The following is a 22401-nucleotide window of genomic DNA, read 5'->3' as shown; positions in this document are numbered from 1 at the left end:
CAGTATCACAGATAATACGCTCTAAGTTTTTTCAGAACAATGCTTTCTCTGTTCAAAGATGCAAAATACGGCCAAGCTGGGGAAGTGACAAACACATTCACCAAGCCATTTTACATCACATCCAAGCCTCAGAACTCCCTCAGACCCTCTGTTCCCCATTTGAAGATATACTAAAGATCTTCTTCCTAAGTCATTAAAACTTAATTTTTTTGCTTAGAATATTTCCTGCTTTATTTTTCAAGTTGGCTGCCCTGGGGATAAAAACAGTTTGGAAACACAAAAAGGTTAATCTCGGCTCCTCTCTGCTGCTGAGCCCCAGACCATGGGCCCCACTCTCTCCTTCAGGCAGTGACCATGGCGGATGCCAATTTCAAGTTCACATCGACCCATCCACCGCAGAAGAGGAAGGGAGTCTCTGCTTCCAGGAACCCCAGACAGGAACAGGAGTTGGCCCAGCTGGGGTCACTAGTCCAGGCCCAGAACCAGGGAGGGAGGTACACTGCGACGAACACCTCAGAGCCACATGTTGAGAAACTGAGTCCAAACAGAGTCTGAAAAGAAGGGCCCCAGAGATCTGCCACCAGGAGAAAGAAGCGGGAACCACACAGGCCAAATAACACCTTGTGTCCTGCATGCTTTCCTCTTCCGTGGAAGGTTCTACACCCAGAAGGTGAAACTCATCACCCCTAGGAAAGTTGTGATTCTGATGGATTTTCTGATTCCCACCATGTTTCCATGGACGGATAGGGAGGGAGACAACAGAAGCATAATTATTTTAGATTTTCCTCTTCTCCTTATTTTCCAACAAACTCACATGTGTAGATACTAACTATGGTTAGTACCTTCTGATAATGGTTCTGTAAAACTAAAACATATCTAATAAACCTGATGCCCAAAGGGCAGACAGGTAAAGATCTTTTCTCTCCCTGAGAAGTAACAAAGATACACCAGCGGAGGAGTGGGGTGAGGGGTAGTGGGGGGACACTGGTGACCAGCTATCCTAAGCAGAGTATCTGAACCCAGGGCCACATCTCTGGCTTGGCCATCCCATGTACTGTTAATAATCTACTAATGTCCCATCTCCCCAATTCAACTGAAAGCCATCTGCACCCAAGAGCCAGTTTCCATCTTGTCATTTTCCCTTCTCTTGCACAAACTGTACTCATTTTAGGCTTAAGTTATCTAGGCTCCTTGCCATCTTCAACACCAAGTTTCTATCAACTCAGAGGTCTCTTCACCACTTCATTTCTGGATACTCCAATACACACCCCGATGATCATTCTAGATACTCCATCTTGAGGCAACTTCACCCATGTTAGCTCAAACGACTTTGTCTCCACTCCACCTTGGCCACAGCCCATCCGCCCACAACAGCCCCAGCTCTGAACAAACCTTTTGGCCAACCCAATGTTATTACCTATCCCTTTTCCCGCTGGTACTGAAATTTCCCTTTGGCTTTCTGCAACCCCTTGAGAAGCTCTCTACTTTCCCAGTATACCATTCCTCCTGAGCTTTCTTTATCCTCCTGACCCTTGATGCCATTAGCTCACCTTGAATTCACTCTGAATTTGTCTTGCCTGCCCATAGCCAGCTAACTATCCCAGGCTCTACTGGAGAGAATGACACAAGTGCGGGGAATATCTCCACAATACCTTGATTATTTCCAACCTCGGTGAACCCTCACACTGCCTTCATCTTTCATCAAATTACCTTGTTTTCAAGAGGGCTATTCACTGTTCCACCATTTGCTTTTTAGACTTTAAAAATCTGCCTTTCCAATTAGTCACATTGATCCGGCCTCATCCCTTATTGAGAATATCTATTATTAAATAATAGTACTTACTGTATTTAACCATTCTACTGATGGCATAGGTGTTTAAAAGACTCTCACTACTGCTGGCTTCATAACTGGCTTTGCCACCTTGATGCTACCTGCTCTTTCTGCAGCATGTGACCCTCCTGCTCAATCTTAACCCCCTCATGAACATGCATGTGTGCTCAATCGTGTCCAGTGCTTTGTGATCCCTTGGACCATAGTGTGCCAGGTTCCTCTGTCCATGGGATTCTCCAGGCAAGGATACTGGAGTGGGTTGCCAGCTCCTTCTTCAGGGAATCTTCCCGACCCAGGGATCGAACCTGGGTCTCCCACATTGCAGGCAGATTCTTTACTATCTGACCACGAGGTAAGCCCCTGCTTTTGCCCCCTCACCCCCATAAAACTGTTCCTTAGACGGCACCAACCACCCTATCTGCTCTCTCCTACTTTCCTACTCATTCTTGGTCTCCTTATCTGGCTTCTCCCACTAAGTCTCTTACATCCGGGGATTTCGAGGTTTCTACCCTTAACAATAGTTTTATTTCCCCAACATGTTCACCAGATATTCCCATCCACTGCCAAGTGAAAGTCACTCAGTCGTGTCCGACTCTTTGCGATGCCATGGACTATACAGTCCATGGAATTCTCCAAGCCAGAATACTGGAATGGGTAGCCTTTCCCTCCTCCAGGGGATCTTCCCAACCCAGGGATCGAACCCAGGTTGCCCACATTGCAGGTGGATTCTTTACCAGCTGAGCCACAAGGGAAGCTCAAGAATACCGGAGCAGGTAGCCTATCCCTTCTCCATGGGGTCTTCCCCACCCAGGATCAAACTGGGATCTCCTGCATTGAAGGCAGATATTTTACCAACTGAGCTGTCAGAAAAGCCCACTGATATCAGATATCTGTTTGCTGATGATTTCCAATCTATCCAGTCACCCTCCTGAATTCCGAACAGGAATTTCAAACTGCCTCCCGTGCATCCTGACTCATAGGCTTTTTAGGCATTAGAGACTCAACTTATCCAGAACTGAACTGAATGACTTCCTCTTTTCACATGTTTTCACCCCAAATCTAGGCCTGACCATCCTCTGCATGGCAAGCGGAGTGATCGTTTTTTCAAAAAGCATAAACTGGATGTTATGATTCCTTCTCAGAATATAATGATTTCTTTGCCCTTGGCAGGTGCTGCTTGGAGAATAAGTCCCCTACAGTATACCAACTGTTGTACTGGACTACTGTATTCTTCAAGGTACTGTACTGTAAGATTTAAAATGTTTTACCTTTTGTTTTTAATAAATGATTCGTGAAAAATATTATAAACATTATAGTACAGTACTATACAACCAATTATGTTAGTTGGGTACCTAGGCTAACTTTGTTGGACTTACAAACCAATTGGACTTGTGAACATGCTCTCTGAACGGAACTTGTTTGTATGTAGGAACTTGCTACAGGTACCCTTCTTCAACCTTCAGGTGGCTACCTCTCCCTCAGCCTTCTGCTCTTGGCTTAGATGTCACTCAGGGGGCCAACCTGACCATCTGAGCTAAAACAGCAGCCCCAGCCCTCCTCCAATCACTATCTCAAGACTCTCTTTTCTCTTCCCTGCACATATCTGAGAGCATATTCTTCGTGTAGGTGCTTTCACACTGCTTGCCTGTGTTCCTCTCTAGAATGTAAGGTCCACAAACACAGAATGTAGGGTCTGTCTGGTTTTCCCAGAGACTACAACACTGCCTGGAACCCAGCTAGAATGAACAGGAGCCCAATGAACAAATAAATGAACTTCTTTAAGACTAACAGGCCTGGCTGTGAAAATTAACCCTGGGCAACAGAGTTCAACCCGAACAGATCAGTTACAATGAGATGTTTCCTAATCCAACCCTCCCACTCCTGCAGGCCTCAGTCACAGACAGTATTATCTGTACATTACAGGCGGATTTCTGAACAAAGAATCTTAAAGTAGGAAGTTGGCCCCACCCACCCACCACCCTCGCCACAGTTTCACTTTAAACCTGACACGTTTAAACCACTACCTTCCAAAGAAGCCAGCAGCCCTATGGCAAGACCAGATTTGATTCCAGGTCACTGATCCTTGGGTACCCACCGGGCGACGGCTGACTTTGTGGGGTTCCCAGGGATAAAGAGGTTCTGGGACCCCATCCTCCCACACCTTCTGATACTCCATACACATGCTGTCGAGTTCGCTCAGCGGGTCCTTTTGCAGACACGGATGCTCTCTCGAGGGGCGCTCTCGTGTCCGTAGCTCGTGCAGAGGCCCCACAGTAAGAGCCCTGGCCGGCGTTTCAAAGCTCAAACTTTATGTCCTAGCTGCCCTGGCCAGCTCTCGTATCCTTTTTGAAAACAACACGTGAAGCCCGCGCTGGGGGAGTCAGGAGGGAGCACGTAAGCACGGAGACCCCTAAGAGCCACCCGCGGGGGTCCTCGCAGCACCCCGGCGCCCAGGGCTGACTCCTGGCGGGCAGAGGGAGTGGGGCCCGGAACCACGCGGGCTCAACCCTCGGGAGTAGCGGATGGCTGGCGGGGGGCGGTGGGGACACCGAGGACCCGGGGGAAGGGTTGTTAAGCGCGGGGTCAGACGGGGGACGGAGAGGATAGAAGCGACCCGCTGGGAGGGAAGAACAAAGCCGTGGCCAGCTCGCTCCCGAATGCATCGCGGGCGTTTAATCTAAAAGGAGGTGGGGGAGGGAGGGCGCGCCTCGGCCCCGAAATCGGAGTTTGCATTTACCACGACGCCTCGCCCGTAGTCTGGCGCCTCCTCACGGTTCCCGGCCATGTTTCTCCGGGGAAAGCGGGAAGGAAAGGAGCGAGAGGGGAGGGTGACGGGCCGGGAGAGGGTGGCTGGGGGGGCGCGGGGGGACCGCTCCGCCCCTGGCCGCAGGGCGGAGAGCCGCTGCGCACCCAGGCCCCGAGGCCTGGCGCGACTCCAGCGCTTCGGCCCGGCCCGCGGCGCGGCGGGTCCTCGGGCGGGGGGCGGGGAAGGGCCGCGGCGTCGGTGGGGCGGGAGGGTTGGGGCGCAGCTGCCGCGAGGCCGGCTCCACCTGAGCGCGGGTCCCCTGCGGCCAGCGCCCGTCTGCGAGCTGCCCGCGGCGCGCCCTTGCTGCAACAGAAGACGTGCCCAGGTCCCCCGCCTCCCTGAGTCTGTCGGCCCCGCTTTCAGGCTAACAAGGTCCTGGAATCCTGCCTGCTGACTTTCGGGTGCTCTTGACCGCAAGTAAATCCGCGAAAGAGCCTGCGGTATAGGATGTTCTCGAAGTGCGGCTGTGGACCAAACTATGATGTGTTTTTAAAACCCTCTAACTGCCCAGCCAGGAGTTGGAAAGAGCTGTGCGGTGGTTTACCCCTGAACCAAACCCGCGGTTACAGGATCTGGACTTGGCAAGAGGGCCCTTCCTTTGCTGCTTTCAGGGCGGGGCGGGGGGCGGGGTGGGGGGTAGGGGTAAGAGTTTTTTTTTACACGTCATCCACTTCACCACTTTTTAAAGAACGTATGGTCAGAGTTTGTTTCAGGTTGCAGCTTAAAGCCATAGCTCTTCTCATTCACAAGCTTTCTTTTGTGAATCTTTTGTTAATTCAACCCCTGATCTCAGCCTTCCCCCTTAGAGGGTCCTGGTTCTTTGTCCCTTCCTCCAGGGCCCGGCTTTCCCTTTAAATGTATTCACTGCCCTCGTCTCTGCCGTCTCGATTCATCCTTTGCAACCGGCTCTGGTCTGAAGCCCCGAGCTGGACTCAGGCCTCTCCGAAAGACTAGTTTGTTCATCTTCAAGTTCTGGCGCAAAGCAGGGAAGGACTGCTGATTTTGCTTGGTTTGAGGGGAAAATAGCTGTCAATCCGTGAATGTCGCTCCGGGTTGGGAAAATACTAGTCATTTCGACGTGGCACGACCCAACCCTGTGTGCCTTCAACCTCTTGTATGTCTACAGCCAGCACGTGCATCGCTGAGATTAGGCGCTGTCCTGGGGATGCTGGGGAGGGGCAAGGGAAGGGCGGCAGGGAGGCTCCTGTTAACTAGCGCTTAGGTGCTTCTTGCACAGATAAACGTGGCAAACGTCCTTGTCTGGGGCGATTTTTATAGTATGACCCACCTCTATGCTCAAAGGTGAGGCACCATCTTCTATTTTCATTGTCGAAGACCAAGCCCAGGAAGCATCTTCATAACCAAAGTCACTAAAATTTCCAGGAACTGAAGGTGATCATCAGACTGAAGTGTCCAGAAGACTCTGCTGGGAAACCAGCCACCCCACGTCGGGGCAGGTTATGGTGGAGAAGCTGTGTGCTCAGATTCAGACACCTGAACTGCTGAGACACTCAGAGGTTGAAATGCAGTGGTTTACCTTAAGGAATCCCACTGTCTTACTGTGGCAAAGTCAGGTTTACCCGTGGGTACATGAGCCTTGGGGACAAGAAACTTCAGTATCAGTTACAGATGTAGCTGCTTTAAAATAAAAAAGCTACTACTGTGTGCTCTGCCCAGGCTCTATGAAAGATGGAAACGGCAGATAAATCTTTCCTTTAAAAGGCCATTAATTTAAATGTAAAATGCAGTAGGTTCACAATGAAAAAAAAAAATCACTTACTTGAATGATCACAGAATCTCAAGAAGATCCTATAGAGACCCACAGGACATCCTGTGAAGAATACAGAATGATGCACAAATGTTTTTTAAAATTAAATTCATTTTATTTATTACTTTTGTATATTTTGATAACATTTTGTGTGATCTAATTATGCTTCTCTACTTTGGACTACATTAATGTAATACAGTATACATTTGACATCACAAATTGCATTTGCAAGAACCCAAGAATAACATCATCCATCCCAATTTTACTCTTAATCCTGATATGAGGACCAAGAGGCAAAAATTATTTTTAAATCTCAGATTTCTGTTATGCATCTACTGCAATGGTTTTAGATGACAATTCTGATTTTTTTAGTAATAATCCATATGAAGTTAGATAATGAGGCTAAGCCAATTACATCCAACAATATGCCTCAATTTTCTCATCAGTAAGAAGGACAATACTGCATATCAAGTTGGTTTTTTTTTTTTTGCCCTACTGGATGTGAAGATGAGATTAACATGAGGTGACATGCGAGAGAATTGTTTGAAAAATGCTATAAAACTGCAAGGTGTTACTTTGAAATGCTGTAACAGTGTGTGACCAAATGTTTATAATGTTATCTGATGGGAAAATGACACAGTAAATTGCCTTTTTAAGATGGGTGTAGGGTGACCAATCAGGGACAGTTACAATCTAGGGACAAGGTGGAACTGGTATGAGAGTAGATACAGTAAAAGAAAATTATTAAAATAATGGAATTTTTCACACAAAAAATGGTATTTTAGCTCATTGTCCATTTTCTGATACTCCTTTGAAGAAGCTGTAAGGATAAAGACTACATCTTTGCAAAGTTAATAACCAGTAAATATACTTGCATTTTTCAGTCCTTCTCTTGATCCACTTTTTAGTTGGAGGTTCCTGCATTTTCAATTCTGAAATTGTCTAGTATCACTACCGTGGTGAAAATGCAAATATTTATGGTTACTTGAATTATCACTCTACCAGGCTAAAGGCTTTTGTCCTGAAAGCGTTGCAGGAAGGGGAACTGATTCCAGGGCCTGAAAGTGGGCTCTTGTCTATCACTTAGAAATGAATTGGCCAAAGATACACACGTGCTGACAAACCAAGAGACCTTATTATGAAGGGGCACCTGTGTGGAGAACAGGAAGGTGAGGGAACCCAGGAGAAGGTCTGCTCTGCAACGTGGCTCACCATCTCAGGGTTTATGGTGATGGGGTTAGTTTCCGGGTTTTCTCTGGTTAATCATTCTGACTCAGGCTCCTTCCTTGGTGGCGCACACTTGGCTCAGTCAAGGTGGATGCCAGAAAGAAGGATTCTGGGAGGTGGTAGGACATGGAGTCTCCCTTAGACATTTCCCCAATTCTTCCAGTTGGTGGTGGCTTGTAAGTTACATGTTCCTCACCAGGACCTCGTGTCATAAAATAACTCGCAGATATGGTCATTGTGCCTGACCAGGGTAGGCGGTTTCATTCAATGTGTTTTCCCTAACAAAAGAGTATACTAACCTTTTGACAGTTGGTAGTTCTTGAACTTTTGCCAATATTAATCTTTATTGAAGGAGTGATTCAGTCTATGTGCTGAGCTGTTCCGAGCAGTCACTCGGTGACACCAGATTTGAAATCCAGAAGGGCATTTACTTTTTTTCTGAGTCCTGAAACATGAAAATAAACAAAAAACTCTCAGCCTGGGAATTGTGTTGAAATTCATAAACATGTGAAACTTAGTGACTCAGATTGTTAGTCATAGAGTCACTGGTTAGAGTCTGGATGAAGTCCATTGTGAACAAAGGCCAGTAATAATGATGATGATATTTTGCTTTTTCTTAGTGCAGAACAAAACCCTTTACAAATGTTACAGTACCAAAAAAAAAAAAAAAGTGGCAAGATACTTTATTCCAGATACTCAGGTTAAGTAAGAATCTTGCTACCTTTGAGGTATTTTTTTCCCCTTGACATAAATACAGAAAAAAATATAGTTGCAAATGACTGTAACACAAAACAACTTAAGCAAAAGCCTAATTAGTATTCAATTAGCATGGTAAGCCCTCTTTCCTGGACTCTTGTCTGAAGCAGGCTGGATCCTTACCAGTCTGAGTAAGCAAAAAATAATGACCCCATAGCAGTTCTTACAAAACAACTCAGGAGCTAAATTCAGAATTTATGTTTTGCATTATGACACTTTCACTGGTAATTAACCTTACCCTGAAGAACACAGGGAGGGTAAAATTTAAGTCTGTTCTTTTGCAATAATGTCAGACACGAATAATACCATCAACAGTAAGTGCTGGGCTGCTTCAGAGATATCTTCCTACCATCTCCCCCATCTGACCGGAACAGGAATTGGAAAGCTTCGGAGAAGAATAATGAGTCCATGTGTTCCTCCAGATCTCAGAGTTCTGGCAGCCTCCCTCAACTCTCTTGGCCACCATAAAGCAGTCATTGAAAGGACACAGCTGCAGGAACTAGAGGCTAAGGACTAAATAAATCCACAAGGCTGGAGGCACAAGTCATGTACATGACCCTAGCACAATACCTTGTGGTTATGAATGAGCGGATTAGCATCCAAGGGTGCAGTGGTAGCTTATGCAAAATTAATTGGCACCTCAGCCAGTACCCAGTTCCTAATGGAAAGATGTCTACTTCAAATATACACACATACACACAAAACAAGGAAAACTTAGTTGGTGAAAACTTTTGCTGGTGTAGGAATTGTAAGGACCAACTGGACTGGGAGCTGAATATTCTCTTGGCTGAACATGGATTCTCTTCATATGAGAGTTGATGTATGATATCCACTGGCAATATCCCAGGAATGAATCCAGTTCTTGTCAGGTTCTGCATTGTATCTTAGGGTTATATTTTAGCTTGGGGAAGACGCTGAGAAGTGGTTTGAGGTCAAGGTCATCTCACATGGGAAAAAGAGACTGAGAAAGATAAAGAGATTTGGACACCCATCTACCTAGAGGAACATTTCCCAAAGCGTGTTTCAATTCATTTTTCTTTATGTTTGAAAAAGATGAAGTTGTGATTCATTGTGTTTGAGAAACAATGAGATAAGCAAAGCTAAACATTTCTATCTTGTGGAATGTCTGGGAGTCTTAAATATGCCAACATGTACTGTCAATAGTCAAGAAGACTATAGCAAAATGCAGTGTTTCCCAAACTTTATTTTTTTTTACCATGCAAATCTTCTTAGAGGGTGTTTTATAAAAGGTTTTTTAAATTGCATTATTATAAGATATTTAAATTTATACTTATCTGGAAGTAGGCAATTTTATATGAACTTAAAGGCTATATTTGAGAAGACTAAATATTTAAAATATAACAGTTTTCTGACTATGCATTGTTTTCTTTTTTTCTTTTCAAAAATATGCAGTAAACTTACACGGACATGGCTAAGGCCTTTCTCAACCACTGAAAGGCCATGGCTTTGCAATTTGTGCCATCCTTCAAGTGGACATGAAACTTGATTATTCTAGAAGACAAGGATGAACCCTCACACCCACTCCCTCTCATTCTGCCATTCATACTTTATTTCCCCTCTAACTGCGAACAAGATCAGCCTTCAGAGTAGCAAGATAGATGCAAGCTATCTCATTGTGGCAGTCGCCTTTGGTCTCTCTCAGTAACTGCGGTGGCTTCCAAAGGTCATTGTTTTTAGACACTGGCAGTATATAGTATATCCAGATGAGCCAAGAGGCAAAGCTGGGATGTGATATAGCAAGTCCTGCATTGTCATAGCCAGGACAATGAGATTCTATTGCAGTGGCCAGGTTAATAGTCCTGTGGAGTTTGTACTTGAAGAAACTGAGTTCTCTGTGTTCTCTGTTAGTTCTAACTCAGGACTGACTACCCCAGCTGCACCAGTGGCATTCATGGCAAGTCAAACCTGATTCACAGAGGGTGAAAATTGCTAAGTTTTAATAATTCTGTTCATAACTTTTCATTTTAAGTATTTGGTTTTGTTCCAGCTTTTTTGAGTATAATTGACAAAAATTGTATGTATTTAAGATATGAAAAGGGGCTTCCCAGGTGGCTCAGTGGTAAAGAATTCGCCTACAAATGCAGGAGACACAGGTGACACAGATTCGATCCCTGGGCTGGAAAGATACCCTAGAGAAGGAAATGGCAACTCACTCCAGTATTCTTACCTGGAAAATTCCATGGACAGAGGAGCCTGGGGGGCTACAATCCATAGAGTCTCAAAGAGTCTGACACGACTGAGTGCACGCACACATACACACACACACGAGGTGTAAAATGTAGTAACTTAAGATATGCCTATACATTGTGAAATAATTAACCATAATCATGCTATTTAACATATCCACATAGTAATCACACAGTTGTCTTTGTGTGTGTGTGATGAGAACACTTAAGGTCTATTCTGTTAGCAAATATAAAAGGTACCAGATAGTATTATTAACTGTAGTCACCATGCCATACATTAGATGGCCAGAACTTATTTATATTATAACTGAAAGTTGCTACATTTTTATCATCTCCCAAATTCCACCTCACCCTGAGTCCTCAGAAATTACCACTCTTTTCTCTACTTCTAAGTGAGAGTATACAGTATGTGTCTTGTCATTCATTTAGCATACTGTCCTCCGGATGCATCCATGTTATCATAAAAGGGAGGATTTCCTTTTTTATGGCTGAGTAATAAGTCACTATATATATGAAATATATTTATACACTAAGATAATGTATATAATATATAATGGAATTTATAGTATAAATATAATGGATAATATATAGCATTACATTATATATATTATATTACAATAGGTATAGGTATTTCACATTTTGATAAAGATTGCATTAAATCTTTAGGTTACCTTGGGCAGTATGGACATTTTAACAATATTAATACCTTTTGATGTTATATGTAAAATAAACATATAACACAAGTGTTTTTCCATGGGATAGTAAACTCTTTATAAATATCACTTGAAATGGCAATGTCAACCATTCCTCAATATATATTTTTATTACTTCCAAATTTTGATTTTATAAAAATATATAAATATGTTTTTAATAAAATATTTATGTATATTTTAACTATTTCTGGTGGATAAATTCTCTAGAAATGGAATTTCTAAGTTATAGGGTATAAATATTTTTAAGACTCTTGATATATAGTTCTAAATTTAGCTTGCAATATTAATGTCTTTCTTCAATGGAAAGTTTTAGTAAATCTCATGGGATTTTTAACTCAACATGAATAAAATTTTATTGCAAAAATACTTTGAGGTTTGAGGGTAGAGTATTAGCTAACATATGTTAAAAGCTTAGTAATTGAAACTAATAAGAAAAAGTCAATTTGAATTTATGATAAATTCTTAACTATAGACTACTTTAAAACAATGTGCTTTTACTGCTGTAGTCCATAAAGTAATACCTAGACTAATGAAAAGTTTATGGTGCTCTGTGTTAGGCTTTTGGCTCCAAGGCAGGCAGACTCAGCTTTTAAATCAGACTCCACCACCTCCTGCCTGACCTTGGGCAAGTTTCTTAATTTCTTTGCCTTATTTTTTGCATCTGTTCAATGAAGATGTTAGTTCCTACTTCTCGGGGCTATTGTGAGGCTTAAATAATGTGTCCAGACAACCTAAGGAGTGCACAATACATTTTATCTATTATTTAAGAAGAATAATTTTAACTAGAATCCCTAATTAGAATTTCTGGATTAATAAACAGATCAGTTGAAAAGTTTTAAGTAAATAAACCTACACTATATCACTCACAGTTTCTTCATGTAAATGAGCCAGTATTTTCCGTGAAATTATATTTGTTGTGTTGCTGCTGCTGCTAAGTCACTTCAGTCGTGTCCGACTCTGTGTGACCCCATAGATGGAAGCCCACCAGGCTCCCCCGTCCCTGGGATTCTCCAGGCAAGAACACTGGAGTGGGTTGCCATTTCCTTCTCTGTTATCAGCTTGATATATGTATGTGCATGCTGCATGCAAAGTTGCTTCAGTCATGTCCGACTCTTTGCAACCCTCTGGATCAGACCGTAGCCCACCAAGCTCCTTTGTCCCTGGGGATTCTCCAGGCAAGACTACTAGAGTGAGTTGCCATGCCCTCCTCCAGGGAATTTTCCTAACCCAGGGATTGACCTGTGTCTGTCTGCATCTCTTGCATTGCAGGTGGATTCTTTACCACTAGCACCATCTGTGAAGATATATATATATAATATAATATTATAATATATAAATTTTATATATTATTTAATTAATATATTATTTTAATATAATTATATATTAATATAATATATGTTAATATATAATATAAATATATTATATATTTATATATTATAAATATTTGTATATATAAAATTTATATCATAAAATTTACATATAAATTTAACAAAAGTAAGCTACAATAATATATATTTATATATTTATTTTATATATCATTTAATTATTTAATATATTATTTTATTTTATATATTATTTTAATATAATTATATATTAATATATGTTAGTATATAATATTTATATATATAATTTATATCATAAAATTTACATATAAATTTAACAAAAGTAAGCTACAAGAAAAGCCTCTGTAAAATCAATACAAATAATGATGGATTTTAATAGTAATGGAGACCTATTTTTTATTTACTGCTATATTATTTTTTTATATTAGAAAGAAAAAATTAGCTTGATTTAATGCTCTTCATGTTTAGGATATGAAGGACAATAACATAAGTTAACTTCAAGATTAATGAATATTCTTCCGATAGATTTCCATCAAACATAAATGCATTTATAACTTATAGCTAAGGAACAGAATGAATGGATCAAATTAAAAATCACTTAGCATTTTTCTAAGTGTGTCTGTAAGAAGCAGTTGGGGAAAGTCTTTTTTGCTTTTTGAAAGCTCTCCGTGGCATGTGGGATCTCGTCCCCTGACCAATGATCCAACCCATGGCCCCTGCATTGGAAGTGTCCTAAATGTTGGACCACCAGGGAAGACCTAGGGAAAGTCTTTTAGTCAAAAGTTTTCCCTCAGTGAAGGACTGGGCATTGCATGAGGATCTGGGTGAAGCCATGCTCTGTTTCTATAGACCATTTTAGATGATATTTTGTTACTGTGGTCAGCGGTTTTCTTGCTTTAGCACTCCCATTACTTTAAATTCTCTACTATATCTTAGTTCAGCAAAACTATTAGGATCCTTTTGAACTCAAAGCCCAGGCCAACTTTGTGATTATCTGACTTTGTCTCTTGGCTTGACAAATAACCTTCAGATTCTCGTTGATTCATACCAAACCCACACAGAGCAAATAACGCTAAAAGTTGCACAAATGAGAAATTTTCAACACATCTCTAAGTTTAGAACCTTTGAAGGAAGATAAGACCAGAAAAATCTAGTTTGTATGATAAGGCCAAATGCATTACCAGGAAATAATATGTTTCTCACTCTAGGATTGATGTCATTAGCTTTTTAGTCTCAGATTTTTCAGCATGTTCAGCATAGTCAGTCACAGAATATACACCCAGGTCACCTTTTACAGAGAATAAAGGAATGAGAGATGACTCAGGCTTCTCTGTGGGTCTGGGGATTTTGCCAAAGCTTAAGTGATAGAGACAGACTGTCTCAAAAATCATAAATGTCATACCTGGACTTTATACTCATTACCTTTTCACCTTGTTAGTCAAGTTCTATCACCTTTTATGATTTTTTTTTGTTACCTGTGACCTTTTTGCACTCTTTTCCAACATTTCTTTTTTAAGTCTTAAAACTAGTTTATGTTACCAAGCTCTTGCTTTTGGCATACTTCTTGGATTCAGTCCAGTTGTTGAATCAATAAGATTGAATTTTTTTAAATACCAAACTTTTAAAAATGATAAATATTAAGAGTGTTACTGAAATAGTCACTTGAGTAGTTGTTCAGAAACCATTTTGTGTTAATTCGGAAAACCTGAGACATAAGTTTCCAGTGATTGTTCTTATTCTTAGAGAGATTAGACATTTTAAGAGGTTTTTTCTTTTTTTTTTTCCAAATCTTCTTCCACATTTTCTTCTTGTAAAAAAATAAAATTCAGTAAAAATGAAAAGTCTGGCCTAAAAATCAAACCATGAAAAATCATGTAAAGTAACAGATAAGCAAAAATTCTCAAAATACAGCTGGCCTTTGCATAAAGAGAAAAAAATAGAGAAAGAAGACAGTGGAAATAATTATCTAAGCCCAGTTTATGAACTTGTAAAAATTAATGGAGAATACAGGCAAGATGTTCTCTTTCCACAGAGGCAGCTCTACTGTGCAGAGATTCCCTAGGTTTGGACTTCTAGAAGATTTTGAAAATGGGGGCGCCCAGGTATGTAAACTCCCAAGCATTTTACCAGGTCTTAGACCAGGGTTTCTCAGCCCTAGCAATATTGACAATTTGGGCCAAATAAGTATTTGTCATTGGGCTGTTCAGTGGATTTTAAGAAGTTTAGCTGCATCCTTGACTTTTACCTGCTAGAAGCCAGTATCATTTCCAGCTGTGGCAATAAAAGAATCTCTAGAAAGTGTTATATGTCCTCCTGGAGTGGAGGAAGGGGCAGAATCATTTCCAGTTAGGAATTAGTGTCCTAGAGCAAGAGATCGTACGCTGGTCTCAACTGTTTCTACCCTCTTTTGAAGAGAGAAAGGAAAAGGTTTGTCTGATAGCCAGTACACCCATATTTAATTAGTCTGTAGCACTCTCTGTATGGAATAACGTGAGAAAAGTCTGTGAAAGGGTTTTCTTTATTTCATGCTTTCTACAATAGAGAAACATAACCAAACACAAAGAAAACATTGATTATGTTTTTATTTATTTTTTTATTGGGGGCTAATTATTTTACAATATTATATTGGTTGGTTTTGCCATACATTGACATGAATCCGCCCCGGGTGTACATGAGTTCCCCTTCCTGAACCCTCCTCCCACCTCCTTCCTCCTCTTATCCTCCCTCCGGGTCATCCCCGTGCACTAGCCCCAAGCATCCTGTATCATGCGTCGAACCTGGACTGGTGATTCATTTCACATATGATAATATACATGTTTCAATGCCATTCTCCCAAATCATCCCACCCTCACCCTCTCCCACAGAGTCCCAAAGACTGTTCTATAAACCTGTGTCTCTTTTGCTGTCTCGTACACAGGTTTATCATTTCCATCTTTCTAAATTCCACATATATGCGTTAGTATACTGTATTGGTGTTTTTCTTTCTGGCTTACTCCACTCTGTATAATAGGCTCCAGTTTCATCCACCTCATTAGAACTGATTCAAATGCATTCTTTTTAATGGCTGAGTAATACTCCATTGTGTATATGTACCAAAGCTTTCTTATCCATTTGTCTGCAGATGGACATCTAGGTTGCTTCCATGTCCTCCCTATTATAAACAGTGCTGCAATGAACATTGGAGTACATGTGTCTCTTTCAATTCTGGTTTCCTCGGTGTGTATGCCCAGGAGTGCGATTGCTGGATCATCAGTTCAGTTGAGTTCAGTCACTCAGTCGTGTCCGACTCTTTGCAACCCCATGAATCACAGCATGCCAGGCCTCCCTGTCCATCACCAACTCCTGGAGTTCACTCAAACTCATGTCCACCGAGTCGGTGATGCCATCCAGCCATCTCATTCTCTGTCGCCCCCTTCTACTCCCACCCCCAATCCCTCCCAGCATCAGAGTCTTTTCCAGTGAGTCAACTCATCGCATGAGGTGGCCAAAGTATTGGAGCTTCAGCTTTAGCATCAGTCCTTCCAATGAACACCCAGGATTGATCTCCTTTAGAATGGACTGGTTGGATCTCCTTGCAGTCCAAGGGACTCTCAAGAGTCTTCTCCAGCACCACAGTTCAAAAGCATCAATTCTTCGGCGATCAGCTTTCTTCACAGTCCAACTCTCACATCCATACATGAACACGGGAAAAACCATAGCCTTGACTAGACGGACCTTGGTTGGCAAAGTAATGTCTCTGCTTTTTAATATGCTATCTAGGTTGGTCATAACTTTCCTTCCAAGGAGTAAGCGTCTTTTAATTTCATGGCTGCAATCAGAATCTGCAGTGATTTTGGAGCCCAAAAAAATAAAGTCTGACACTGTTTCCACTGTTTTTCCATCTATTTCCCATGAAGTGATGGGACCAGATGCCATGATCTTAGTTTTCTGAATGTTGAGCTTCAAGCCAAACTTTTCACTCTCCTCTTTCACTTTCATCAAAAGTCCTTTGAGTTCCTCTTCACTTTCTGCCATAAGGGTGGTGTCATCTGCATATCTGAGGTTATTGATATTTCTCCCGGCAATCTTGATTCCAGCTTGTGCTTCTTCCAGCCCAGCGTTCCTCATGATGTACTCTGCATATAAATTAAATAAGCAGGGTGACAATATACAACCTTGACACACTCCTTTTCCTATTTGGAACCAGTCTGTTGTTCCATGGCCAGTTCTGTTGCTTCCTGACCTGCATATAGGTTTCTCAAGAAGCAGGTCAGGTGGTCTGGGATTCCCATCTCTTTCAGAATTTTCCACAGGTTATTGTGATCCACACAGTCAAAGGCTTTGGCATAGTCAATGAAGCAGAAATAGATGTTTTTCTGGAACTCTCTTGCTTTCTCCATGATCCAGTGGATGTTGGCAATTTGATCTCTGGTGCCTCTGCCTTTTCTAAAACCTGCTTGAACATCTGGACTTTCACGGTTCACATATTTCTGAAGCCTGGCTTGGAGAATTTTGAGCATGACTTTACTAGCGTGTGAGATGAGTGCGATTGTGTGGTAGTTTGAGCATTCTTTGGCATTGCCTTTGTTTGGGATTGGAATGAAGACTGACCTTTTCCAGTCCTGTGGCCACTGCTGAGTTTTCCAGATTTGCTGACATATGAGTGCAGCACTTTCACAGCATCATCTTTCAGGATTTGAAATAGCTCAATTGGAATTCCATCACCTCCACTAGCTTTGTTCGTAGTGATGCTCTCTAAGGCCCACTTGACTTCACATTCCAATATGTCTGGTTCCAGGTGAGTGATAACGCCATCGTGATTATCTTGGTCGTGAAGATCTTTTTTGTACAGTTCTTCTGTGTATTCTTGCCACCTCTTCTTAATATCTTTTGCTTCTGTTAGGTCCATACCATTTCTGTCCTTTATCGAGCCCATCTTTGCATGAAATGTTCCCTTGATATCTCTAATTTTCTTGAAAAGATCTCTTGTTTTTCCTATTCTGTTGTTTTCCTCTATTTCTTTGCATTTATCGTTGAGGAAGGCTTTCTTATCTCTCCTAGCTATTCTTTGGAACTCTGCATTCAGATGCTTATGTCTTTCCTTTTCTCCTTTGCTTTTCGCTTCTCTTCTTTTCACAGCTATTTGTAAGGCCTCCTCAGACAGCCATTTCGCTTTTTTGCATTTCTTTTCCATGGGGATGGTCTTGGTCCCTGTCTCCTGTACAATGTCACGAACCTCCATCCAGAGTTCATCAGGCACTCTATCTATCAGATCTAGTCCCTTAAATCTATTTCTTACTTCCACTGTATAATCATAAGGGATTTGATTTAGGTCATATCTGAATGGTCTAGTAGTTTTCCCTACTTTCTTTAATTTCAGTCTGAATTTGGCAATAAGGAGTTCATGATGTGAGCCACAGTCAGCTCCTGGTCTTGTTTTTGTTAACTGTATAGAGCTTCTTCATCTTTGGCTGCAAAGAATATAATCAATCTGATTTTGGTGTTGACCATCTGGTGATGTCCATGTGTAGAGTCTTCTTTTGTGTTGTTGGAAGAGTGTGTTTGCTATGACCAGTGCGTTCTCTTGGCAAAACTCCTTATTAGCCTTTGCCCTGCTTCATTCCGTGCTCCAAGGCCAAATTTGCCTGTTACTCCAGGTGTTTCTTGACTTCCTACTTTTGCATTCCAGTCCCCTATAATGAAAAGGACATCTTTTTTGGGTGTTAGTTCTAACAGGTCTTGTAGGTCTTCATAGAATCGTTCAACTTCAGCTTCTTCAGCATTACTGGTTGGGGCATAGACTTGGATTACTGTAATACTGAATGGTTTGCCTTGGAAACGCACAGAGATCATTCTGTCATTTTTGAGATTGCATCCAAGTACTGCATTTCGGACTCTTTTGTTGACCATGATGGCTACTCCATTTTTTCTAAGGGATTCCTGCCCACAGTAGTAGATATAATGGTCATCTGAGTTAAATTCACCCATTCCAGTCCATTTTAGTTCACTGATTCCTAGAATGTCGACATTCACTCTTGCCATCTCCTGTTTGACTACTTCCAATCTGCCTTGATTCATGGACCTAACATTCCAGGTTCCTATGCAATATTGCTCTTTACAGCACCGGACCTTGCTTCTATCACCAGTCACATCCACAACTGGGTATTGGTTTTGCTTTGGCTCCATCCCTTCATTCTTTCTGGAGTTATTTCTCCACTGATCTCCAGTAGCATACTGGGCACCTACCAACCTGGGGAATTCCTCATTCAGTATCCTATCATTTTGCCTTTTTATACTGTTCATGGGGTTCTCAAGGCAAGTATACTGAAATGGGTTGCCATTCCGTTCTCCAGTGGACCACATTCTGTCAGACCTCTCCACCATGACATGTCGCACATGGCATGGCTTAGTTTCATTGAGTTAGACAGGGCTGTGGTTCATATGATCAGATCAACTAGTTTTTTGTGATTATGATTTCAGTGTGTCTGCCCTCTAATGCCCCCTTCCAATACCTACCCTCTTATTTGGGTTTCTCTTACCTTGGTCGTGGAATATCTCTTCACAGCCGCTCCAGCAAAGTGCAGCCGCTGTACCTTACCTTGGACGAGGGGTATCTCCTCAAGGCCACCCCTCCTGACCTTGAACGTGGAGTAGCTCCTCTCGGCCCTCCTGTGCTCGCGTAGCCACCGCCTCTTGGACGTGGGACAGCTCCTCTCGGCCACCGCCCTGACCTTGGGCATGGGGTAGCTCCTCTCGGCCACGCTTCTGCGTATGGTCTGTTGCACTGAGCTGGCGTCTCTCGCGTCTGCACCGCCAGAGCCGGCGTGTATGGCAGTTCTATTTCCAGTTTTTTGAGGCATCTCCACACTGTTCTCCATACTGGCTGTACTAGTTTGCATTCCCACCAACAGTGTAAGAGGGTTCCCTTCTCTTCACATCCTCTCCAGCATTTATTACATGTAGACTTTTGGATAGCAGCCATTCTGACTGGTGTGAAATGGTATCTCATTGTGGTTTTGATTTGCATTTCTCTGATTATGAGGGAAGTTGAGCATTTTTTCATGTGTTTGTTAGCCATCTGTATGTCTTCTTTGGAGAAATGTCTGTTTAGTTCTTTGGCCCATTTTTTGATTGGGTCGTTTATATTTCTGATTGTGTTTTGAACATAGAGAAACATATATCAAAGCTTGAGTCAAAAAGCAAAATCAAAACTTGATTTCTACACTTTCTTTTTATTATGGATTCAAGCATTTCTGTTTTCTCTTAGTCTTTCAAAATGGGAGTTTGAGTTTATAATATTAATAGATATAGGGAATTCCTTGGCTGTCCAGTGGTTAGGACTCTGCACTTTCACTGCTATGGCCCAGGTTCAGTCCCTGGTTGGGGGACTAAGATCTAACAAGCTACATGGTATGGCAAAAAAAAAAAATAATTAATGCACTTATAGGACTCATTAATATTATTTCCATCTCATATACAGAAAGGTGAGTTTCAGTCAAGGCTGAGCAATATACTTCCCAAAGTACTGATATTTTAAATTCATGAGGCTTATGGCAGGAATCAGAAATGAGCTTCTCTTCTTAGACCCATCTTTAATACAGAGCCAAACATGCAAAATCCTTAGTACTGAAGTGGCTAATAAAGGAGAGACCCCATTGCATGTGGTATGTGCAACTTACTAACTTCGAAGGCTGTGTCAACTTTCAAAGATGGCAATGCCCTCCAGTTTCCTTCCATCTTTTCTCTCAGTGCCTTGGTGCTTTTCTGGACACCACTTTCTGAAGACGCTTTCCGGCATCCATTGAGCAGCCTGTGTGGCCAGCCTGGTTTCCCAGTGCCTTTCCATGATGCAGCCTCTAACTTTCTGTTAGAATGTGCCACTTCACTTACACGGGCACTAAAGTGGATGGAAAAAGCTATGAAAAGCTATGATCAACCTAGACAGCATATTAAAAATCAGAAACATTACTTTGCCAACATAGGTCCATCTAGTCAAAGCTATGGTTTTTCCAGTAGTCATGTATGAATGTGAGAGTTGGACTATAAAGAAAGCTAAGCACTAAAGAATGGATACTTTTGAACTGTGGTGGTGAAGAAGACTCTTGAGAGTCACTTGGACTGCAAGGAGATCCAACCAGTCCATCCTAAAGGAAATGAGTCCTGAATATTCATTGGAAGGACTGATGTTGAAGCTGAAACTCCAATACTGTGGTCACCTGATGTGAAAAACTGACTTACTGGAAAAGACCCTGATGCTGGAAAAGATTGAAGGCAGGAGGAGAAGGGGATGACAGAGAATGAGATGGTTGGATGGCATCGCCGACTCAATGGACATGAGTTTGAGCAAACTCCGGGAATTGGTGATGGACAGGGAAGCCTGGCGTGCTGCAGTTCATGGGGTCGCAAAGAGTCAGACACGACTGAGCGACTGAACTGAACTGAAAGTGGGTGGACTGTGGGACAAGAAAGATGCTAAAGATTAAGTGAAATCTTGGTGAGGTGTACATCATTTACTCTTCAGGTGTCTGAGTGTATGCCTCTCTTTATGACATCCACACTGTCCCTTGTCAACTCTTCCGCTGCCAGTCAGTAGTGGTGAGATCTTGGGCAATTATCTAACCTTTCTGTGCCTCAATTTCCCTATTTCTAGAAAAGGAGGAAAATCGTACTGAGCTATAATCAAAAGATTTTTATAAGCATTGTGTGTGAGTGTGTGTGTTAGTTATTCAGTCATGTCTGACTCTGTAACTCCATAGACTGTAGCCCACCAGGCTCCTCTGTCCATGGAATTCACAGGCAAGAATACTAGAATGGGTTGTCATTCCCTTCTCCAGGGGATCTTTCCTACCCAGGGATCAAACCTGGGTCTCCTGCATTGCAGGTGGATTCTTTTACCATTATGAACGTGAAGTGAGTTTATTTACATTAAGTACTTAGAACAATGCACACCCTAGTAGCTGCTATATATACATATACATATATATATATATATGTTTACTATTACTACTATTTTAGAGAAGCAAATGTGGCAATACCTCTGTTTCTCTCTTTTTTTTGGCTCCTCATGGCTTTGAGGAGTCATGTAATAATTTAGCTCTTTTTTGGCTAATTTTATAAATAAATTTACTCTTTACTATGAGCAAGGCCTGCTGTTTTGCTCACCATAACAGACCCAGAAGATATTAGACCTTTGGGTAGCAGGTTCAATACCTGCCTCTACAGATTCAGAGTCTTCTTTTTCTGCTCTGTGTGTGTATGTGTGTGTGCATGCACACTTGAAAAAGTGAAATGGATCCAGCTGGTCTGGACTGCCCTTTCCTCTGTCATTACTCTACACAATGAAAGCATGTGATTTCTTTCATCATGTGCAGCTGGTACCACCTGGTCTGCCTCTGAGGGTTGCTATGCCCAGAAATGATCAAAGACTTTGGCTCTTACAAAGGGGAATAAACCTCCAAATGAGCTGAATACTCGCCATGGAGGTAAGGCATGAAAGATCATGAATTCTGTGTCTTTTCTTTCTTTTGGTTAAGCCCTAGTATTTCTCATTGTGTTACTCTTTGCTTAATTCTTCATTTAGATTGTTGAACAAAAATTTTACAAGAGACTTTTCTCAGTCTCACTGTGATCCTGACCCTCCTTTATGCCTTTATTTGGATAGTAGTGACATCTATATATATACTTTTGTGTGGAATGTCTATTTTTATATATGTGTATATATATGTTATATATATACATCTATATATATACACATAGATATATATAGTTAGT

At 41.9% G+C, this 22401-nt stretch overlaps 2 protein-coding genes across 11 annotated transcripts in view; one reads left to right on the top strand and one right to left on the bottom strand.

Moving 5' to 3' along the window:
- Window positions 1-4981, bottom strand: part of PRTFDC1 (phosphoribosyl transferase domain containing 1) — a 104959-nt gene extending 99978 nt beyond the window's left edge. For 5 of the 10 annotated variants that reach the window (XM_055428529.2, XM_055428519.2, XM_055428494.2 and 2 more), the window contains exons 1-2: window positions 4569-4695; window positions 3927-4202 (exon numbers count right to left, since the gene is read on the bottom strand). In XM_055428529.2, coding sequence (XP_055284504.1) covers window positions 3927-4013 — 87 coding nt within the window. In that variant the 5' untranslated portion in view covers window positions 4014-4202; window positions 4569-4695. Of the gene's footprint in view, window positions 1-3926; window positions 4203-4568 lie in introns of all 10 variants that reach the window. The other 5 variants (XM_088844128.1, XM_088844126.1, XM_055428501.2 and 2 more) reach the window with 4 other exon arrangements.
- Window positions 1-22401, top strand: part of GPR158 (G protein-coupled receptor 158) — a 548344-nt gene that overhangs the window by 50006 nt on the left and 475937 nt on the right. Inside the window, exons 2-3 of the mRNA XM_055428550.2 lie at window positions 3002-3068; window positions 14684-14753. The gene's annotated coding sequence lies outside the window, so the exon portion shown is untranslated. The remainder of the gene's footprint in view (window positions 1-3001; window positions 3069-14683; window positions 14754-22401) is intronic.

This window comes from Moschus berezovskii, chromosome 15, assembly GCF_049115385.1.
Source record: "Moschus berezovskii isolate FMDL1 chromosome 15, NW_MosBer_1.0, whole genome shotgun sequence".
In the NCBI taxonomy this organism is placed as follows: domain Eukaryota; kingdom Metazoa; phylum Chordata; class Mammalia; order Artiodactyla; family Moschidae; genus Moschus; species Moschus berezovskii.
This window is presented reverse-complemented; position numbering and strand designations above follow the sequence as displayed.